The sequence below is a fragment of the Gymnogyps californianus genome, chromosome 5 (assembly GCF_018139145.2).
Source record: "Gymnogyps californianus isolate 813 chromosome 5, ASM1813914v2, whole genome shotgun sequence".
Lineage (NCBI taxonomy): Eukaryota > Metazoa > Chordata > Aves > Accipitriformes > Cathartidae > Gymnogyps > Gymnogyps californianus.
In genome coordinates this window covers 25,477,221-25,498,300 of record NC_059475.1, presented here as the reverse complement: position 1 = coordinate 25,498,300, position 21,080 = coordinate 25,477,221, and the positions used below count along the sequence as shown (strand labels likewise).

Below are 21,080 nucleotides of genomic sequence, written 5' to 3'. Positions count from 1 at the left end.
CACCAAAAAACCCTTTCACTTTCCACACCTCCCTAGGCTTGCATGAGATGTTTTTAACAAAAATGTAAGTAACATAAGCCTGCAAAAAGCTTATATATAAAAATGAATTCTTAATCTGAAATCCAGCCCTGTTTCTCAGCTCTAAATGAACTGGTACATCATACATAAAAGAGGGGTCATTAAAAATAATAGAGAGTAGTATTTCTATGGAGTGTATTACCTCTTTTCAAAGAGAAATGGCACCATCATGCTGTTAAATAGCATTATTCTCTGTATCCTTGCTTCTGAGAAACTGGGAAGTTAATAGCATCTGAAGGGGTCCTTTAGCAGCAGATGCATTATTACCTATCTAGTCAGCAGGCAGAAGTGTATTTATATAAGAAATTACTTGCTCTAATTATTAATCATCCATTTCCAGTTTCAACATTCAACCTAGGGAAAGTGAGAATCAATACAGCTGCTGTACAGAGCTAACCAATATTCTTGGGACACCCATTCTAAGTAGTATCAAGTTCAAAAATAGCAAGTGATACTTGAATGCAGATGGTTTGTTGCATTTGCAATTGGAAGCAGCAGCTAAGGATAACGAGGAGGAGCTGGAAATACAGTGTACACCCTTGATGGCAAGAACTGAATGCTTGCCAGTACTAAGAGCAATATGACACATTAAAATTAAAAAAAGGTCCACTTATTGGCTAAAATAATGGCATTTTGATGACTCATACAAAGATGCTCATACAAACACGCTTTTCCTGTTTTACTTCCTCCGTAACAACAGCTAGGAATATCTCATGACTACTGATAACCTGGCACCAGAGTATTAATTCATATTAAGCTCAGACTTCCCACAACTTCTATGAAGCCCACTTGGAACTATAAAAAGGAATAGCCTTTCCAGAAGTTGTGCAAGGTAGACTAAGATCAATTAAAAAAAACTGGCAGAAAACATCTCTAAACACGCTGTATGTACCTGCAGTTGCACAGAATCCGATACACCACACTCAACTCTCATACCTGATCTTTTATAAAATCCTTTATTTGGTGCTCATTCTAATTGGTCTATAGTAGTCTATATGAATTCAACTAATTCAACATGGATGATGGAAGCCTAACAAGTACTTTTTCAGTCTCAAAGATTGAATGGCAGAACTTAGCTGGAATCTGAAGTTTCAAAAAACTGTCAGAAACAACATCATCAAGCATGTTACATCTATTTATTACCAGAATTCCTTCAATAATGGTTGACTGAAAAAGTCTGTCCAGGCATTTCAACTGCTTCAACTTAGAACTATCTGTTCAAAACAGGTGCTTTCTACTTACATTACAGTGTTTATATTGGTCTACAGTAATGCACAGAATTCCTCTTATATATAACAAAATAGAATATTGGTTTCTAGGACATTATTTAGAGCTCAGTTCTGTTAAGCTGGGTTTGTTAAGCTAAATTTCTAGACTTCCTTGGGAAATAACATTGCAAAATGTTTGTAAGATGATTCATGGAAGACTAAAACCATCATGAATTAGCCCTCTAGCTAATCAAGGAAAATGGCATTAAGTCCATCGTCAAGAAGCCAAATTAATTCAAAACCTAAAGAGAAGTTCAAAAAAACATTCCTATCAGTACTGACTATTAAAGGCACAATATGCAAAAAAACCCTGCCACTGAAGACTTTTTTATTATTTTTTTAAAGTTAACACTTTCTTAAGATACAGTAATCCATAGGATACTCAGGTTCCTTATCCCCAGTATCAAACTGAAATACAAAGATGATTATTGCAGTAATACCCATAAGCCTTGTAGTCTGTATCTTATTCCAAGTTCATCAGCAACTTAGCTCCAGGAACCACTACCGATACAACTACACAGAAAGTACACATTCTTTAAAATATACTTTTCATTTTTATAAAACTGAACCTAAAAAGGAATCAAGCTACCACACACAATTTGTAGCTTGTTGTGTATTTACTAACAGTAATGCATTTATACATTTTTATACCATTTATGTGGTAGACAAAATGGTTTCTTCAATTGTCTGAAAAAAATGTGATGAAACATCAGTGGAAATTTCTATCACAGACTACTTTCTTGAATTTCAGAACTAGCAATTTAGACAAATACAAATGAAAGGGCAAAAGTATTTGGCTGATGGAGAAAATGAAGAAACATCCTGTCTACGCAAATATTCCCAGCAGCAGGCACTTGGACCACAATGTTTATTTTAATGGATGCAGAGAGAGTGAGAAGGAAAAAAAATTGGTTTTTCCTGTAATATTTCAAAGCTTTTAATCTTTTTATTAGTATTATACATGCAGTCATGGGCCTGCTGACATTACTGCTGGGTTGACAGGCTTCTTGCGTACCCTATATGGCTGAGAATATATGCAAAACTCAGCCAAAGACACAGAGCAGAGATCACATCCCTTATATCCAGAGCACACAGATCAGCAAGATGATTCTATAAAGCTTTAAGGTTCCAGATTAAAATCATCATCATATGTGATATTTTCTCGCTGCTATTTCACATATAAGATCCAATATTTTTACCATCATAAGCACTCTGAAAACTTCAAAATGTTTGCACAAGACATCTGTGTTGCTCATAGATTCGTCTGTTGCAGTTGTATTTTTTTTCCTAAGACACTGCTCGTATTTTGAGTTCAAAACCAAAAGATTAGACCCTTGGTTTCCAGTCTCACCCAAAGCATGGTTTTCCTACTTTGGCGCACAGATTCAGCAATGACTTCAAAATACACAGTAAAGCTTCCACCCCTGTACACATATGTATGTCTATGATATCCCTCAAACAGGAAGTATGGGAAGGCAGTGTGTTCAACTAAGCAAAATAAAGGCCAAAGCACAGGATCTTCTTGAATCAATTCCTTGCTCTGAAGCTGAATTATTGAGTGATGGTGAAGACTTCACCTCTGTGTACCCTAGTTTCTAAAGCTGTAAAATGGGAATAACCAGTTAATCTACTGGTTATATAACCAGGATACATACATATTTGTAAATGTTTTGAAGGTACTCAGATTAAATTAAACCTATAAAAAGCAGTTTCCTTTATTATTTATATTTTAATATATTTATATTTTACTTTGATTTCAAAGTAGTCATTAACTTTCTAATTAGAAATCTCTGCATCTACCTAATAAAGCTGCCATGAATAATGCTACTTATATAGCAGTTTTAAACTATAGGTCTCAAAGCATTTTATCTAAGACAATATTGTTGTATTCATTTTATGGACATGGAAACTGAGGAACAGTAAGAAATTAGTTGCTCCCATTCAGCAGGCAGAAGTTGTGTCTGGTCAGTGTCCCAGCTACAAGAACTATCTGCCCAAGAAAAATAATCAAAACATTGTTTTCAGTGCTTATTAATTTTTGTTCATTTCTCAAGAACCCTGTGAGACAGCCTGTGTCCCCTTCACTGTGTTCAGGTACCAGTATGGCAAAACAAGCAGGAACTCAGAGCAGACAGTTAGGTGACTAAAGATCAGTCATTTAAACTTGTACTAGTCACCTTGTGTTTCCTTCATATTCAGTGGAGGAAAAAAGGGTACTTCTGGAGGAATGATTTAGTTTACCCTAAAATAAAAACCTAATGCAGGCTAGATGGAGGTGCTTGTTTCTTTTCACTGATTCTAAAGGAAATGCAGAGTGATGAGCTCAGACCTGCACACGTAGCTCTCAAACATTTTAAGTTATGAGAGTGGTCCTTGCAAACTCATAGGACAAAGGGAAAAACAGTCTTTAAATTGCTACTGATTTCTAGTCCATATACATGTAGCTACTTTTTCTCCAACTTTATACTTTTGTATGTTATTTGGGTGAAAACTTTCCAGCCAAGTGTTCAATTAATCCGTTGCCCTCTTAGCTGCTTACTTTATTTATTATCAGCCAATGTGACAAAAAATTTGTCAGTCATATCAGAGCTGCATCTGCCCCGACAGGCCTAGATTTGCAAGGAGTTTGTTTTCCATACACCTTGCACACTCCCCACACCTGTTACCATTCCACAGCGAGGCAGCTGAGATCAGCTACAGCCTCTTACCTGCACTGAGGGATGCTCAGCAGTACTGACGGCAGAGTGAACACAATTCAGTCTCATCATTTGTCTGACAAATATCACTGTTAGTTCATTTTCAGGTCATGCTGACAAATACATCTTTTCACTCAAACTGTACTAAATGCTGAGGACAAGCAAAAAAGGGAATGTCGCATTTGTTGATGGGTGCAGCATCTTAAATTTTGTACAATATTCAGAATAGAATATTTAATTTTTATTCTGTTTTCCTCTTAAGTCCCGAGTTTGCTGAGTTTCATTACATAAAGGCATTATTACAAGTACATAAGCATTCATTAAAAAAAAACAAAAACAAAACAAACCAAAAACCAACGCTAATTTTAGAATTTGCAGGTACTTCAAAACTTTCTATTCCTAGGTACAGATTCCCTCTATCTCCAATACATATTGCTTTGATAACAATGACATTTCCAGTTATAATATTTTTCTGGTGTTGACAGAGGAAAGAAAGGAGCAGCCACATGTCATATTTGAGTGGCACTATGCCAGCAACATCTCAGAAGACCTAAATCCAATTCTCAATTTACTGCACATAATCACTAAGGAAGACAACTCAGATGTCCTTTACCTAGCTCTCCCATTTACACGTGCAAAACAAAACAAACACACAAAGGGTTGCAACGACAAAAGCCAAGATTTGCTTCTGTACCGAAACGTGTCCCTTACATGGAAAGGACCAGGAAATACAGCACTTGATGCTCTAGGAGGTTAAGCACCTCAGCTTTACTATAACCAATTAAAAGTGAATTGCCATAAAAGTGCAGATACTACTGTAGGGTAATAAACCAGACTTTATCAGTGACAGTGGTGCACGTTACAAACTTCAAACTCATTCCTTGCTCTAATCCATCAGAAACTTCCTGGCTTTAACAGGCTATAAACAGCAGAAGCTTTGAAGTCCAAGGATTAGGATCACTAATAGACAGACTGAACGAGAGACTGGCTGAAGAGCCAAGTGGAATGCCCTGCATGGATCTGGAATAAAACAAGTTAATCAAACTGACCTCTCTCTAGCCATAGGCCAAGAGATTACACTGGTTGAAACAGCAATAAAGGGACAAGGGACACTAGACACAAATAGTTATTTGCTTCAATGCAATGCTTAGGCTAATGTAAGGGCAAAACTGCCTGTGCTTTCAACTGTGCTCTCAAATGCACAATTTTAAGCTCTACAGGTAAAGGCTTTTTTTTTTTTTTTTTTTTTTTTTTTTGAAACTAGGTTACAACTTAGTGGTAATCGAGGCAGAAAAAAATTAAACACACTAACACTTTAATTTTCAAGAATTTCTAAATGCAAGATTAACAGAATAATTTAACAAAAAAGATCATTCTAATGATGTATTTGCTTCGATTCTCCTGTATCTCAGACTCACTCAAGGGAAACATAGAAACAATCCACTTGGGTTAAATTCACCTGCATTCAGTGCTCACATAACTGAATACAACACCAAGCATTTTTGCTTTAAGAAAAACACCTTCCTACTGCAAAAATTCTAGTTATCATCAAGTTATACGCAACGCTTTTCACTCTAAAGGATTGCAAAACATTTAACAAACCACCAAACTTGAGGTGTTTAGCACAGCAGTATTACAGAACACTTTTTAAGGCAAACAATAAAGCTACTCTGCTTTAAACTGGAGCAAGTTGCCAAAATGGCAAATGAGTCAAGTGAATGGTAGCAATAGCTTGGCTCTGAGAAGCTGTTAGAAGATGGTAAATTGAGACAAGTGGTCAGGGATCAATTTTTACATTGTGTCTTGCCGCTATGCAGAATAGCTAACTTTGAAGAGTGCAAAGCTGCAGCAGCTGAAGCCTCTGAAAAGAGAATTACAAAGTGAGGAGTCCTAACGACACGCTTCATTCACTATAGAAGACAGAAGAAATCACAATATAGCATTTTTTTGAACACGTATTCCTAGAAGGCAACATTTCTTGTCCCAAAAATCACCACATTTTCAGATGAGAATGACAGATTCATATGTACAGCATATGGGAAACAAACTCATTTACAGCTACTATATCTACAGTATTTAATCAAGAATGAGAAGAGGAGGCTTTAATTGCCCAGAACAATGCTCAGGATTTTAGTACTAGTGTTCAGAACTTGGAAGAAGCTCATCCTAGGAAGCAATGAGCATGGAAGAAAAATGAGAAGCGTTGGAGCGGCTGTCTGGCACTGGAGAGGATTGCCACAGGCCAAGCCCAGCTACCTTCCTTTACATGGGGCAATGCCTCTTGGCTCTCCCATTTACTCCATGGTGATTTCATAAAGGAATTTACCAATGTCAGGATCTATACTTCCAGCTGAGGACCTGGGAGAAGAGTAAGAGCAGCATGGTCTCATGAGGCAGACAGCCCGGGGGTGGGGAAAAAAGGGAGCTGGTGGGAGACAGAGCAGCCACGGTGCATGCAGTGGCATTACATGGAAGGAGACACTTGGCTTTGAAAACGTAGGCAGCAAGCTGTGAGGACTGGGCAGCCAGAGACTGAGGTCCCGGCATGAGGGGATACAGTACGGCAGCATGCCAGGCCAGCAGATACCCATGCCAGCAAAGCACACCTCAGCTACTGAAAATTAAACAAATTAATTCAGAGATTTACAGCACTGAGTTCACACTGGAGTCATTAATACACTTTTGAAACCAAATCTTCTCCCAAAAATCTACGCATTTACATCATTTGGGAAAAGGTCTGTGAATGTGCCCTCATTTTACAATAACCATGAATTCAAAAAATTTAAAATATCATGCAGACTTCACCAGACTCCCTCAAAGACTACAAAAAGCAACATAGTATCATATGAGTTGGAAACAAACATTTTTAAAAAGGCACATATGTCTTGTCTTACTGGGCTAGCTGTAGCTTTTTCACAAGATACTCTGGCAGTGTGGGAACTTCTTTTCAGACACCCAAAATGTCCCAAGTTTTCATTTCATCGGTCAAAATATTAACTTATTTTATAGCTCCACGCATTCAAACTACTTTGCTGCTTTGAACTGCATTTGCCCTAGAAAACAGCCTAGCAGAAGTAGTATTCACTGCAATGAGAGAGTGTCTACAGATAAATAAAACCAAGCACTGACAAATCAAAGATGGATATCTCCTTACCACTCCCCAAAATAAAGTTAAGGGCAGAAATGTTTCTGTAACTATTGCATCTGTTACCTTTGATTCAGAAGTTAGCAGCACAACTACTGGTATGCTTTTTTCTTTTAAACTACTTTGGCTTTTCTCATTTCACTTGCAAAAATATCACCACAAAAAATGGAAATTTATTATTTTGAAAGTAACCACGAAACACTTTTTGAAGACATATTAATGAAGTAGAAGAGAAGTCATTCTGTAACAGGTGCAAATAGGCATGCTACCCCCAGTTTCACACTCCTCCATCACACCTACCGTGGGGTCTTACCTTCTGGTGGATTCTTATTCTGGTTGTTCCAGACAACTAACAATTTGGATAGACTAGGCACTTTAGACACCTCTGTGATGACTCGGAAAAGGCTCTCCACCCGGTCATACGTCAGAACTATGGCTGTGAAACCTTGGGACTGAGGTGGGATCAGTGGAAGGAAGAGTGGGTTGCTCACACTGCTCCATTTCTATGAAGGCAAACAAGAAAACAGGAAAACAATTCTATTAAAGTGACTTACCACAGCAGGGAGTAATTATTACAGTAGGGAGTAATTCACATAGCCAAGACCTAACTGTCGGATTTGGAATTTGCTCAGATCAGGCAGGCTGACTCTCCAATTCTGGCAACAGTGGACTTGAGCAATTTCTCAAAACCTTTATTCCAATCCGTTTCTTAATTCAATTTTCATTTTTGCCTAGCTGTAACATTGCAGACAAGAGGGTTTTTATGTAAAAAAATAAAGTGGAAGAGGCAGATAGATTTGTGGAGAAGGAAAACCAAGGTGAATTTTGAACCCAGCTAGCATGACTCAATTCTCATTAACTAATCACTATTTCAAGGCATTTATATTTATACTCAGGACTCAATAAACAAAGAGAAACTTAATCAGCACTACAATTTCAGAAGCAAAAAAGAGTTAACAACAAAACCAAAGCAGCAAAAACATAAACCTGGTATAAAATGTGTACCCAAGCAAAAAAGGCAAAAGCAGGCAATAAGAGGAATAATGTACTAGCTTCCACAAAACTGTTTGTTCAATGCTGAAAAAAACACCTATTGCATTTAAAAAAAAAAAAAAAAGGGCATGAGATGCAAAGATGAATTTCAGAGAGTTATCTACTCCTCATGAATTTTAACTAGGGCATCCCTTTTAAGACTTTAAAGGTCTTACTTCAGTACACTGCCAGCATAAGGAAGCCAGCTCAGCTGGCAAAAGACAAGACAGACAACTAAATTCTCACTGAATGTGCCAACCTCCTTTGGAGCCGACAACGTGGGGGAGGAAGCAGTGAAGGGACCATTCGACAGGAATGAAAGCGCCAGCACTTCAGTCTCAACTTTTCCATTCCAGCTGACATTCCAAGCAGGGGTCGGACAGAGAAGCAAAGGGAAAACCAAGACCTTTTGGGACGAGGTGAAAAGGGGAGTTGGGAAAGCAGAAACTGAGTGATGCTGTTTTGCAGGGAAGTCTTGAATCCTAGCCTGTAAAAACTATGAACACTCATAAGAGGTTAGTAACTGCCAGCAGTTTACAGAAATACTGCAAGAATCTCCAGCTAAACTCATACCATGAGCCTGCTTCTATCAGGAGGAAAGCAAGTTTTACAGACTCAAAGTTATCACATTTGCAGGAAATAAACTTTGCAATTTTCTGTTTCCTTATTCCGTCTTTGGGTTACCTCATACACCCAACAATCACCTTCCTTATGTTTAGTGGTTAGACACCTCTAACTAGAATAACTTCAAGGACAAGAAGAATGGAGAACCTATTTACTAAAAGAGATCATAACATTTTGACCATTTTGGTAAAGGAGAAAAAAATATGATGTGAATATGATTTCCTTCTACAAACACATCAACACTGAAGGGGACATAAATATGTGAGGCAGAAAAGAGACACTTAAAGTTAAGCACAGCACTGGCACACTGTTTTATCCAGGATGGTCTATGGATGGTATGTTCCAGGCAAGGCTCTGTCAGTAGGAGTAATACCTTTTAGTAGACCTCCTGAAATAGTTGGAAAGACGCACTAGTCTTCAGCTACACATACCTTATCAGGTCTGGTACAAGCAGCATTCAACATAAACTGTTCGTGAGGTTCCTAATAGAAAGCATGAAGTTCTAGTTTTTACCCAACAGGAGTAACAGGGTAATGTAGAAATAGTAACAGTATAATATGGAACTTTGGTTCATGAAAGGGACACGGCTACCTGCGATAGCAGAGGACTACACTCAGCAATTCAGAAAACATATATCCGTTACTTTAGCAACTGATATGTGCAGAGACAAATCTGCTTTCAGATTATTACATTTTCTAAAATTAAAGCTTTTACACGTACTTCTGCTAATTTTACAAGACGACTGGTGGCAGATGGGGACAGCCCTCTGATTTTGCTCCAGTTTCAGTAATTCCTTCAGCAATTTCTACAGCAAATCACAATCTAAATGTAACCAGAGCATAAACCATCTCATTAAAGCTTTACAGACTCATTTCCACACAACCCCCACCCCAAGACTGCTATTACCCAAATGACCCTTGTAATGTCGAGCAGCTTCTTAAAACAACTTTCAGAAACCTCTCTTCATTAATACTTGAAGCAGAGGTTTAACATCATACTCAGTAGAGTGCCAAGAAAATCTTATGTTTCTGCCCTACAAGAAGAAATAACTGGTAATCTACGGACAATGCTGTATTTACTACTTACGAGTGAGTACTGCCACCTAAATTAATGGCTCCCACTTGAAGTTTTTCTAGCAACTTTTTCTCTCTGGCCACAGCATTTCCTAACAAATCACTTGCTGTAATATCCTTGGAAAAGGTTTATTCCTTTTCTGTCATCTAAGACTATTTTAGGTACTTAGAAAAAAAAATACAGATGCACGTGTGTGAGCACATGCATATGTGCCTAAAAAATTATCATGCTTAAAAACCTAAGTTTTAGGTACATTACTTCAATTCCAACTTTTACTGCTTTCAGAAAGGCATGAAAATTCTCCCCCGCTGGTTATAACTTAGGAAAAATAAGGCAACTTCTGAGGTGTTTTTGCTCATGCATCTACTAAAGGATGATGGAGGTAGAGAAAAGTCTGTAGACACACACTAATGGATGGGAGAACCATGCCTCTCATTTGAGAAAAACATTTCAAAAAGGCAATTAAGCATCTCTGAAGTGCCATTAAGAGCCAACCCCCTGCTGCCTGCCTGAAGAGTGTGTCTACAGTCTGAGACCTATTGACCCCACTTTCTGCAGGAAATCAGGCAAATTCAAGCCTCCATAATTTGCTAAAGTCTTCCAGATTTCTGCTTGGGAAAAGCAAACCATACAGGCAATTAATTCAACAGCAACCTAATTAAATCTCCATTATGGCAGCAAAGCATGAAATGGATAATGACATAGGGATGGGTTCTCCCAGTCACTGCTCAAGAAACCAAGTGGTGAAGGAACATTTGCTCCAGTCCCATTTCTATTAACATTCTTGATGAAAATTCACAGGAACTTTCACTCTCAGAGAGAAGAGCAAACAGCAACAGTGGATTGATCATCCATCACCTTTCTTTGACAAAGTGCTGACACTCAGCTATGGATAAGACAACCCTTCACTCTCGCCCTCCCAGCTAATATCATTAGAAGAGCCAGGATAATTAATCTAAGATTAATAGGTTGTTTGCTGTGAATCACTTTTATGGGCTAAAAGGATCAAGTTCAAATGCCAGTTTCCTAAGAGTAATCTCATGTCACTGAAGTCTCGCAGTCTCAGTCGTCTGACAGCTCTTTGCAGTTCACATGAAAATCCAAAGTAGTGGGACCTGAATGACAGTGAGAACTTAGCAATAGCCTGAAGCTAGGGAGAGAGGAGAATTCAGGAATGGGTATGTATACAGGGAAGGATTCAGACTGCTGCAGCTGTCCTGTGCTTGCTTTCCACAAGTGTGCATGTGTAATAATGCCTTAGAAATAAGGCACCTTCCTTTACTATAGATACATCAAATATTGCCCTCCTTCTTGGTCATTAAAAACAACTTGATTCTATCTTAGGAGAAGTTAATACATTAAGGACAAGGTATCAAGGGAGTTGAATTCCCATTCTGTGGGATGCTTAAGGTTAGACTCAATGTGGAATCTTCAGGTTCAAGTTAGCAGAGAAGTTTTAAACAGACCATTCTTAGCAGGATACAGAAGTGAGACAGATGGGAGCTTCAGGAGATCAATGAACACAACTGGACTGAGAACTGGCCAATCATAATAAATGCTACAGAGCCTCAAAGGTATTGGCAAAATACCAGACATAACTAAGACAGGGTCCTACCCCAAAACAACTTATTCGGGTGTACGCTGAGTGCCATTGAAAGAGACTTGAAGAAAGACACAGCAGACACATAAACTGCATCACAGAATGGTCTCTAGGAAAACAAAGCTGTGTAAGATGTCCCATATTACAGAAGAGAGTCAGGAACTTCCCAGCTATCACTTAGTGGGAAAACTCAGCAACAGCACTTTAGAAGAATAAAATTTCACTGCTCCCATGAACAATACAGTGGGCTTTCCTCCCTGTGTATTTTATTTTCAACAACTAGGCTGCTTGTTGTAATCACGTATTAGTGAAACCACACAGTTTGAACAACAACAACTGACGGTCTTTTAAAAGCACAGAGGTAAGGACAACAGTGTGTTGAACTTAAACAGTAGCTAAGTAGTTCTTCTACACATCTAAGCAAAACAGATGTATATTCCCTGCCTCTGTGGGTAAGGCTTTTTCAGCTGGGTTGTTCTGAATATCAACCTAACCTCAATGTGGTTTCAATTATGAATTACCAGACCAAAAAAAGCTTTGATTTATTCTATTTTGCTCCAATTATTCATGATAAGTTTCTATTGAATACTTTGAGAAAGTATTTCATCATGCTTCTCATCCTCAAGTGGTCATAGGGCAAAACCAAAGGAATTAACCCTCTCTACTTATCCAGAGCCAACCATAGTGCTTACACTCTGCAGGATCACAAGCCAAGTTGCAGTGGCCACCATTTCATGTTTTGATGAAGACTATAAACGCTCCTCAAAAAAAATTTTAGCCACAAGACACACAGGCATTTCTACCTATTCCTTCTTGAGTGATGAAATCTGATACTGTCATGAATCATGAATTTTGATTGCCAAAATACATCACGTAACTGTAACACTAAGTTATTCAGCATCTTTTTTTTTTGTTTAGCTGTTTAAATCTAATCAGCTGTCTGAGCCCTTCTGACAGAATCTATTGGCTGAACATATTCTTTGATATAAAAACTCAGCTTCAGGCTCATCTCTTCAACTCCTTAATTTCAATAATGTGTCAAAGGAATAGATTTGCAGTGAGAAGAAGAGAATTATCAAGAACTGAGTTCATATTTACAGCTGCCATAATACTTATGCTTTTTGGAATCCCTCCATCAATTTTCTTGCCATTCTTTTGTAAGAATAAGAATAATGAGAATATTATAACATTATAACCTTAATAAGAACATTCAAACAATTTGAAAGAGAACCAGGAAAAGGATTCATGTTTTTCTGTGGGTTTTTGTTGGGTTTTTTTTTCCTGGTGTAAGTCAAGGTAGCAGCTCCTGACCCAAAAAAAACCAGGGTATGACATAATCTGAATTGGGAAAATGGAACTTAACATACCTTTCATGCTACCAAAGCCAGAAAAGACAGGGAGTACTGAAAAGATGACTTGTGGAATCCAAAGCAACAAAGTTGTTCCCCCACCCTTTTTTTTTTTTTTTTTTACAGTTAATGACTCCCTTTACATACAATAAAGTTGCACAGTTAAGAAGCCACAGGAGGCACCAGGCAGTGCAACAAACAATGAGACCCTCACCTTTGGCCAGCAAAATTTTTCTTTGGGTGCATCTCAAAACCAGCTTTGCAGAGGTTAAAAATGTGTCTCTCACTTGCATGTTTAGTGTCTACTACTAAGCTAAAGACAAAGCAAAAAGCTCTTAGAGAAAATAAAACCCAACAGTATTAAATGGTTAGGTGTAGTCTTAAGAACTAAAATGTCATTCAAGTGAAATATATGAAATCCAGTTTCCGATTCTGTCAACCAAATACAAAAATTCGTTGTTCATGCCTCAAAGGATATAATTTACAATGGAAATAAACCTACACACTAGATATTAGTCATACAACATAGGATAACTGTGATGTTATCTATCACTGTGTAAGAGGAGAATCCTAATCTCTAGGCAGCTAAGTTAAAGAACCAACTGTTAAATCGTGTTTCTCACACACACAAAAATATCAGTATTTATAGCTGAATATATGTGGTATACTCAACTTGTCCATAATATCAACACTGGAAAAACTATCGATAAACTGAAATTTATTTAGTATAAGAAAGAATATCAATCTTCTACCATAGTAAATAAAGCAAAATTTCACCCAGCTGATTCAAACCATCGCACAAGGTAGCTGGAAATACAGCAGGAACAGAAACCTAATATTGTTCAATGGAAAAAAAACCAGATGTGCATTGCCCAGAAAAGTGCTAGCTTGTTCTCATTTACAGGTAAATAAACATGCGTATATTAAAATTTGCTTAATGCTTTGAAGATGAGGAATGGTACTAGGATGGAAGTACAGTTATAACAGTGGCATTATCTGGAGACTGAGGGCTGCAAAATACGAGTCAAAGAGTTTAGAAACAGTTTAATTGTTTAACAAGTGTCAACTGCCTGGTAATTGGCAGAAGCCCACAAAGTATTCTGTAAATGAACATCCTACTTAGGCTTTCCTAAATGAATGGCACTTTTTGCACTAAGTTAATTTTGCTATTTTAGTTTAAACCAAATGATAGTGTTATTTTCTGCCTTGCTGGGGGAAATGAAATCTGGTATGTTTATTGTTCGGCATAGTGATATTCTCAAGTGATTATTAAACTATGGTCTGTATCATCCAAGGTCAAAGCTCAAAAGCAGCCCCTGACAAAAAAACCTCTAATGTTTTATAGGTCTACATTATAAACAGGCTTGAAAGAATTTCAACAAAAGCAACTAAAAAAATCTGGAAAAACCCTGTCTTACTCATTTTTCAGAAACCCATATATGTTAGCAAGGCATGACACAAAGTAAGAGGAGAATTTAAATAATCTACAGAGAAGCACAAGTGAGAAAGTAATTTACCTCTATTAGAGCATAACAAAGCACTTAATTGAAGATAACAGATCACATCTCAAACCCAGGTCATTAGTTTTAATCCAGCCCAAACTGGTAACCATCAGAATGCACACCATAGAAGTGGTCATTTTCTGGCTTACTTGAACGTAACTGATTGCCTCTGCCTAATAGATAATGGCTGGGTCAAGAAATACAAAAGGCATGAAACTCCCATGCTTGCAGCAAAACACTGCCTGAGACATAAAGGACTCAAGTGGTCCAGGAATGAATTTCAGGCCCCAAAAACATAATTTGCCCCTCTTCATTAAAAGGAGGAAATATCTTGTAGTGCATTTTTATTGAAAGTACCATTCCATAACATATTAGCATGTTATATGCTACTAGTCTTCCACTTCCTCAACAGGATAGTGGACAAGTAGGAAGATAATCCACTTTATAGCATATTTTTTCTTTAGAAAAAGCCAACAGTCTTCAGTCAACCAATACAAACACATAAAACTGCTTGGATCACTTCCTCAATGTAATGTACTAAGTATGGAATTAACTGCATGTGCATTTATCTTCTGTGTACCTTATACTCCCTCCTGCTGGAAAAATACCCTCCTGTACTGCTGCTGTATCCACACTGTGGTGAAGATACTCAGGCAACAGTCTCACTAATATTTTGAGCCAATATAAGCCAAACTAATGCCAAAAAAAGCAGCCTTCCAGCCACCCAGTCCCTCTCTTGTCCCCCTCCTCCCCACCCACCCCCTTTTTTTTTTTTCTTTTGCTGGGTAAGTTTTACATGAGGAAAATTATTTTGGTTAATTCACCACAAGTGAACTAGAAAATTAAAAAAGAAGGCAGCACAGAGAGAGAGAAATCATCATCCAACTGCAGAAGAGTGCAGGACTGCTTGTTTTAGCAACAGTACCTGCTTACAGTGGTTTAAATTGTTTGGAAAACTACAGACTCAACACAAGGTGGGCTGGTGTTTCTTTGTGTTGAGATTTGAGAAATATCCAGGGAAAAGGAATAAAGCTAATCTATATGCAGATCTAGCCATGAGCATGCCTCACAGATTTTAAATGAGTGAATATCACTTTCATGCTGACTGTCCAAGATAACAGCCATCCCCTCAGACACAAAAATCAATGTAATTTTGCTGAAAAGAGAATGTGATCATTATTATGTTTGCAGATATGTCCTAATTCCTAATTTGAAGCATCAGAGTTCAAAATAAAGCAAAGAGAAAAACTTCAGAAAATAGCCTTAAGTCCCTACTGGTCCTACTTTGCAAGTGACATCAAACTTGAGGCAGCCTTTTGCGAAAGATGCAGCTTTCTCTTCATAGGTGCTGCTGTTACAAACTTACTTAATCGAATATTTGAGGCCCCTAAAAATCTCTTCTATCTAGCATACTTACAGGCTGTAATCTGTTAAACGTTTGCTAACTCAAAATAGATTCTACTGTACTATAATCAAAATAATAAAAGGCAGTACTACATGAAATCATAGGAAACAGACTGAAATCAGAGAATGAATCTTAAAACTGGAAGCAACTCATGAGGCTACAATAGCTCAACAAAATGCGGAGTAAAATGTGCATCTTGGAGAGTTATGAGCTATCCTAATTGTTAAAGTAGAAATAATGTTTTTACTGCTTTATTTAACACCTGAAGCAGTTGTAATAATTGAGCAGCAAAACAATTAGCAACTAAGACATTTTACCAAGCTCTATTTTTCTGTTACTTCTCAGTATCCTAGTGATATACTAAGCAAAATTAACCTCTATAAGCACACAAATAAAAAGAAACCTTAAACCAAGAAGACAGGCAGGTAAGCAACCACGGCCAAGGATTCTTTCTAGCTAAGGATTCTCCTCTGCATGATGATCTTGCACAGACAGCAAGCTCTTCTTTCTGTTAGAAAGGTGTATCTGTCCTAGCAAGTAAGCTCATAAATCCATTAAAGCTGGCATTTTCTGTACAAATATTCCATAGGCAAATCCATGCTCTCATTTTCAAAACCTCACTATTCAGAGCACAGGGATCTGAGCTCTGTTAACAGCCTTGTACTGATTAAAGAAATCTCTGGCTAATTGCAGTAAGCCCCTTGCCTTAAAATGGTGATTGCACCTCTGCACCTTCTGTTAATCTGCCTACAGCTTCTACATATTCTTTCTGCAACTCTGCATTTCTATCTAAACCGCGTAACGGGAACAAGAATGTATAGAAGAGCACTGCATTTAATCCTTACTGACCACAACAACGTAAGGAACAACAAGCAGAGCTAGAAAAACTGGATGCTGAGCCAGCCAAGTTTGAAGGCAGAATACACACTGCAAGTTCTGGAGGTACAGCTCTGGCCAGTAACGTAAGAATTTATGACACCCAGTTACGCGCACATTTCACTGTGGTATTAATATTAACTTGCGGGTGCTTCATTTTAACCGTTACCTATATCCTGGCCCTGGGGCCAACCTGAAATAATTTGTTTTATATTCTTCAGTCTTGAAGTTTATTTAGAGAAGAATATGGCAATTTTCTTGTAAATGAGGAACACACTCAAGTCATCTTTAGTTATTTTGTCGTCTTATCAGAGTTAGAGGATACAGTTGCTATCTTCTGCTACCTCAAATGTACGTGCTTTCCAACTACAGTGTTTCATCCAGTCTTACTAGAAATTTTAACAGTGCTAGGAGTGGACATAAGGCATGCACTTAGATGAGAAACACACTCAGGCTCAAGTGGATCATTATTCCCCTGACAAGCAGACACCAACTGTGGAATTCTGACTAGCGCAATTATTTTAAAAACAACAACATTAAAATAACTATTACTAAATTTATTGACTTATTAAATTTACTAGCAGATAGTGTATATATCATCACCTTCTAAATTGCCTGAAGTTAGAAATTAGCTGAGTCCTGAAAAATATGCTCCCCTATAGACCGCAACTGTAATATGCTCTCACCTCAGAGATAAAATAAATTTACAGAAAAAAAAAAAAACCTCAAAGATGAATAGGAGAAGGCTCCATTTATTTGCTTCGAATGAAAGAACAAGGGTCAAAACCAAACAGTATTAGCTGGCGAAAAAGGAGAAAAAGGAGAAAAAGGAGAAAAAGGAGAAAAAGGAGAAAAAGGAGAAAAAGGAGAAAAAGGAGAAAAAGGAGAAAAAGGAGAAAAAGGAGAAAAAGGAGAAAAAGGAGAAAAAGGAGAAAAAGGAGAAAAAGGAAGAGCCTCATGGAAGGAAATTTTCATACATGCTCAGAGTAGCTATCAAAATCCCCAGCTGAAGATATCACAGGATTGTGTACTGCTGTTCTACAAATTTAACTGGTCTTGAACAGAATCCGAATTCTATTTTCTTTAACTGACCCTCTGAGAAAGGGTCACAAGCACTCTGTGTTGCTGGCTAATATGGAGCTTACACAGCCCATAAAGGAACTTTTAATGATATTTCTATTTCATATTGAAGCAAGAAATGAATTCATGCACATATTAAGCAATTTTCATAGACTAGGATAAACATCAAATTCTTTCAACTGAGACATAAAACCACCAAGGAACTGACCATTCATGGCATGAGAGAGGCATGATATGAGGTGTTAACTCCAACGTCCTGGACAAATTCCAGCTTGTCTAATTGCAGTCAGCCTTCTAACTTTTCTTTGCAATTGCACATTGATACAATATTCCTGCCCACTCCGTGTACTGCCCTAGCACGGTATTGCTGTTACATGTTCCTCCACAGTTTCGGAGTTCTGTTCTGTATGTTGCTGTGTCTGTGGTCATAAACCTTCTGCTTAAGAACCTCTAGGTTGAATGACTAATATAAATATTTTTTCCAAGTATATATTAAAAAGAAAATTAAAAAAAAAGAAAAAGAAAAAAAAAAAAGGAGCCTGCTTGTTGCTCTGAGTAAGATTAGCTTCCCCAGAAATGGATGGGTTTCCAGTATAGGAGAGAACCCAGGAGAAGATATTTTTGTGTCCCCTTTAAAGGCTAAGTAATCCTAAAGCCATTTTCTTCATTTTACTAGGTGTTTCAAGGTGCTTGTTTTGCTAGCGTAATCTGAAGGTGTTAAGATGTTCTGATCCCCTTGTTGCGGGGTACATACATACTTCTTGTGCAGCTTAATTTCTTCCTTAAATACTGACAAATGCCACACTTTCTCTGTAGGCAATGACAACAGTAGATTATCAATGCCTTTGGCTAGGCAATGGAAAATCATCTTCTGAAACTCAGCAATGAGCTTCTAACTCTTTGTCAGCAACTGTTCACACTCTATCAGCCTGAAGAGTTTAAAGTAAAACATTCTACTCCTGAGCACTCCTACCCAGCTTTCAGAGAAACTCTCTCTAAACCATCATAAAGTGAGACAGTTAACAAGTTTGTTTTTATTAGCAAAACAAAACTATTTTTAATATTTTGACACAGAGAAAATTAACTGATTATGAGTGAAAATCATCTGCAGGCTTTTACATAGTAAAAAATCAGAACCAGCTGCTTGGTGCAGAAGGTTAATTAATACGCCAGTGTTTCTTTAACAGAGGTGGGTTCAGCCAGTGAAACTTTTTTTTTTTAAGGGGAAAAAAAACAAAACCAGCAAAACTTTGATCATCAGTTTCTGTATAAGAGAAATTATATAGAAATAACATGAAGAAAATTGTAGGCATAGGAATAACTAGCTATTTCACCAGAATTACATGAAAGAGCCTTGCAGATTGTTTAAGATCTGCCGTACTTCCACTGACTATTTCCACTGCAGTTATTCATTTTTAAGAGCATTAAACTCACACTAAATTCAACAGAAATAAAGAAGTGTGTGTGTACGCATGCATGAAAAATAAATAAATATATAAACAAGCAAGCAATTTAGTGTGTGCAACAGCAAAAGTTAAAAGTTCGCATTTCACCGCCAGGACATAAAATGAACTGCTAGTTATTTTGCCAGTTATCATAAAATATATTAGCTTCATCTGTGCAAGTTACCAACACACACACACAAACACACGTACACAGAATTATTACCAAGTTTCATAGCACATACCTTTTATACGAGGAAAAAAAAACAAACCCACAATTTGTTTTATGAGTAAATCAAACGAATTTACTTACCACAGCTGGGGGATCATTCCATTCTTCATAAGAAATGGCAGCATATGGGTAAATTCTATCATTGATAATCTGAAGAGTAGCAAGAGCAATTGCTTTCATCGATCGAAAATATGCTTCCCAGAACCACCTTGCCTGTAAAGAGAATAAAGTTCACTTTCACATTGCACAGATCCAGTGCTTAATAATCAGTTATGGCTTATCATGCACAATCTGTTTCATGCAGTCTACATGTCAAGTGGAAATTAAATTAGGAGGCATGTTTACTGTAGCTAGGATATTTCCATAGAGCCTGAAGGCTTCAAACTCAACCCCACTCCCCCAAAAAACAGGACTTACAGCCAATAAAAAGAAGCAGCAGCATTACTTTGCAAGTGATTAAATAGAATGAGAATACTTGAAGGAATCAGTTACTTTCACACTTTCATCATGTTTTCCCCTTGAAAAATGTCAAAAGCAGTTTGACCATAGAACAGAAGAAATTGCTGTTATACTCAAGTTTTTCCAAGGCAGAGGAATCCACAGTGCAGCTAAATAGCCAAATAAAAGCATACAGCCTAAAAGGTGGAACTTAAAAGTCACCTTTCAACATCAATATTAGAGACAGCTGATCAGCTAGAGAATTTCAGTACTCATGAACACTACCAAACTAATACCTAACCAAAACCAAATATTACTTATACAAGTAAATATTAAGATTTTTACATAAAAGTACACGCACATGCCAATTTGTTACAATCATTAATCTAGGCTAATTTACAACATGGGCAGTGTAAAACTGCTGAAATGAGGCATGTGATTTTCTTATGCACAGATGCACTGAATTTCACAGATGAGTCGTTTTCAAGCTAAGGTCCTGTATGGCAAGTTTTAATCTTGTCCCAGTTTCTATGTAAGACAGAAATGCTGGAAGAAAAGCAGAGTTTTGGAAATGAAAATGTTGACTTATCTGATTCTCTGTTAGAGACATAAACATACTTTTTAAATGCCCAGAACCATCAAATGATCCTGTAGGACCCCATCCAACCCAGAAGGAAACATGTTTTGCCAATAAATGTAGTTCAAGTGTTTTGGCCCAAGAGATGTGAATTTTTTCAACCTAATTCTTCTTCAGGAAATTCCAGCACCTTGAAGTGTCCAGAAGGTAATTTAACTTGCAGTCTCCCTACGGTTCAGTATCAACTACAAGAGTATGTGTTTGCATCTAGGTTGTAGAACAATTAAAACAAAAGACGTTTTTTTGATAATTGGAAGGTTAAGAAGCTTTCAGAGCCAGAACACAACTGAAGACAACGTACAAATTTGGGCAACTGCTATTACTCTTGCTATGGATTCCTTAAACAGTAAAAAGGCTCTACAGACAGGCTGGTTTTAATCACGTGCTATGAGAATATTAAATAATATTATTTAGAATATTAAGTTACTAAAGGAATACCAAGCTTTTGGAGGACTTTAAGATGAACCAAAAATAACTCTCGTTTAGCTGCTGTTAACAAGTTGCCAGTGTGTCTCACTCTGCAGGTCATTACTTCTTAATAGAAGACAAAGAGCGATTCCTACATGTACACTTTGTGCTGGAGCATTCCTAGGCTAAATAAC

At 37.4% G+C, this 21,080-nt stretch overlaps 1 protein-coding gene across 3 annotated transcripts in view; it reads right to left on the bottom strand.

Annotated features, from left to right (window-relative positions):
- Positions 1–21,080, bottom strand: part of EXT2 (exostosin glycosyltransferase 2) — a 334,688-nt gene that overhangs the window by 277,197 nt on the left and 36,411 nt on the right. For all 3 annotated transcript variants that reach the window (XR_007766582.1, XM_050898477.1, XM_050898478.1), the window contains 2 exons: positions 19,485–19,616; positions 7,501–7,690 (listed from right to left, as the gene is read on the bottom strand). Coding sequence is in view for 2 of the 3 variants with exons in the window: in XM_050898477.1 (XP_050754434.1) it covers positions 7,501–7,690; positions 19,485–19,616 (322 nt within the window). In the remaining variant the exon portion in view is untranslated. The remainder of the gene's footprint in view (positions 1–7,500; positions 7,691–19,484; positions 19,617–21,080) is intronic.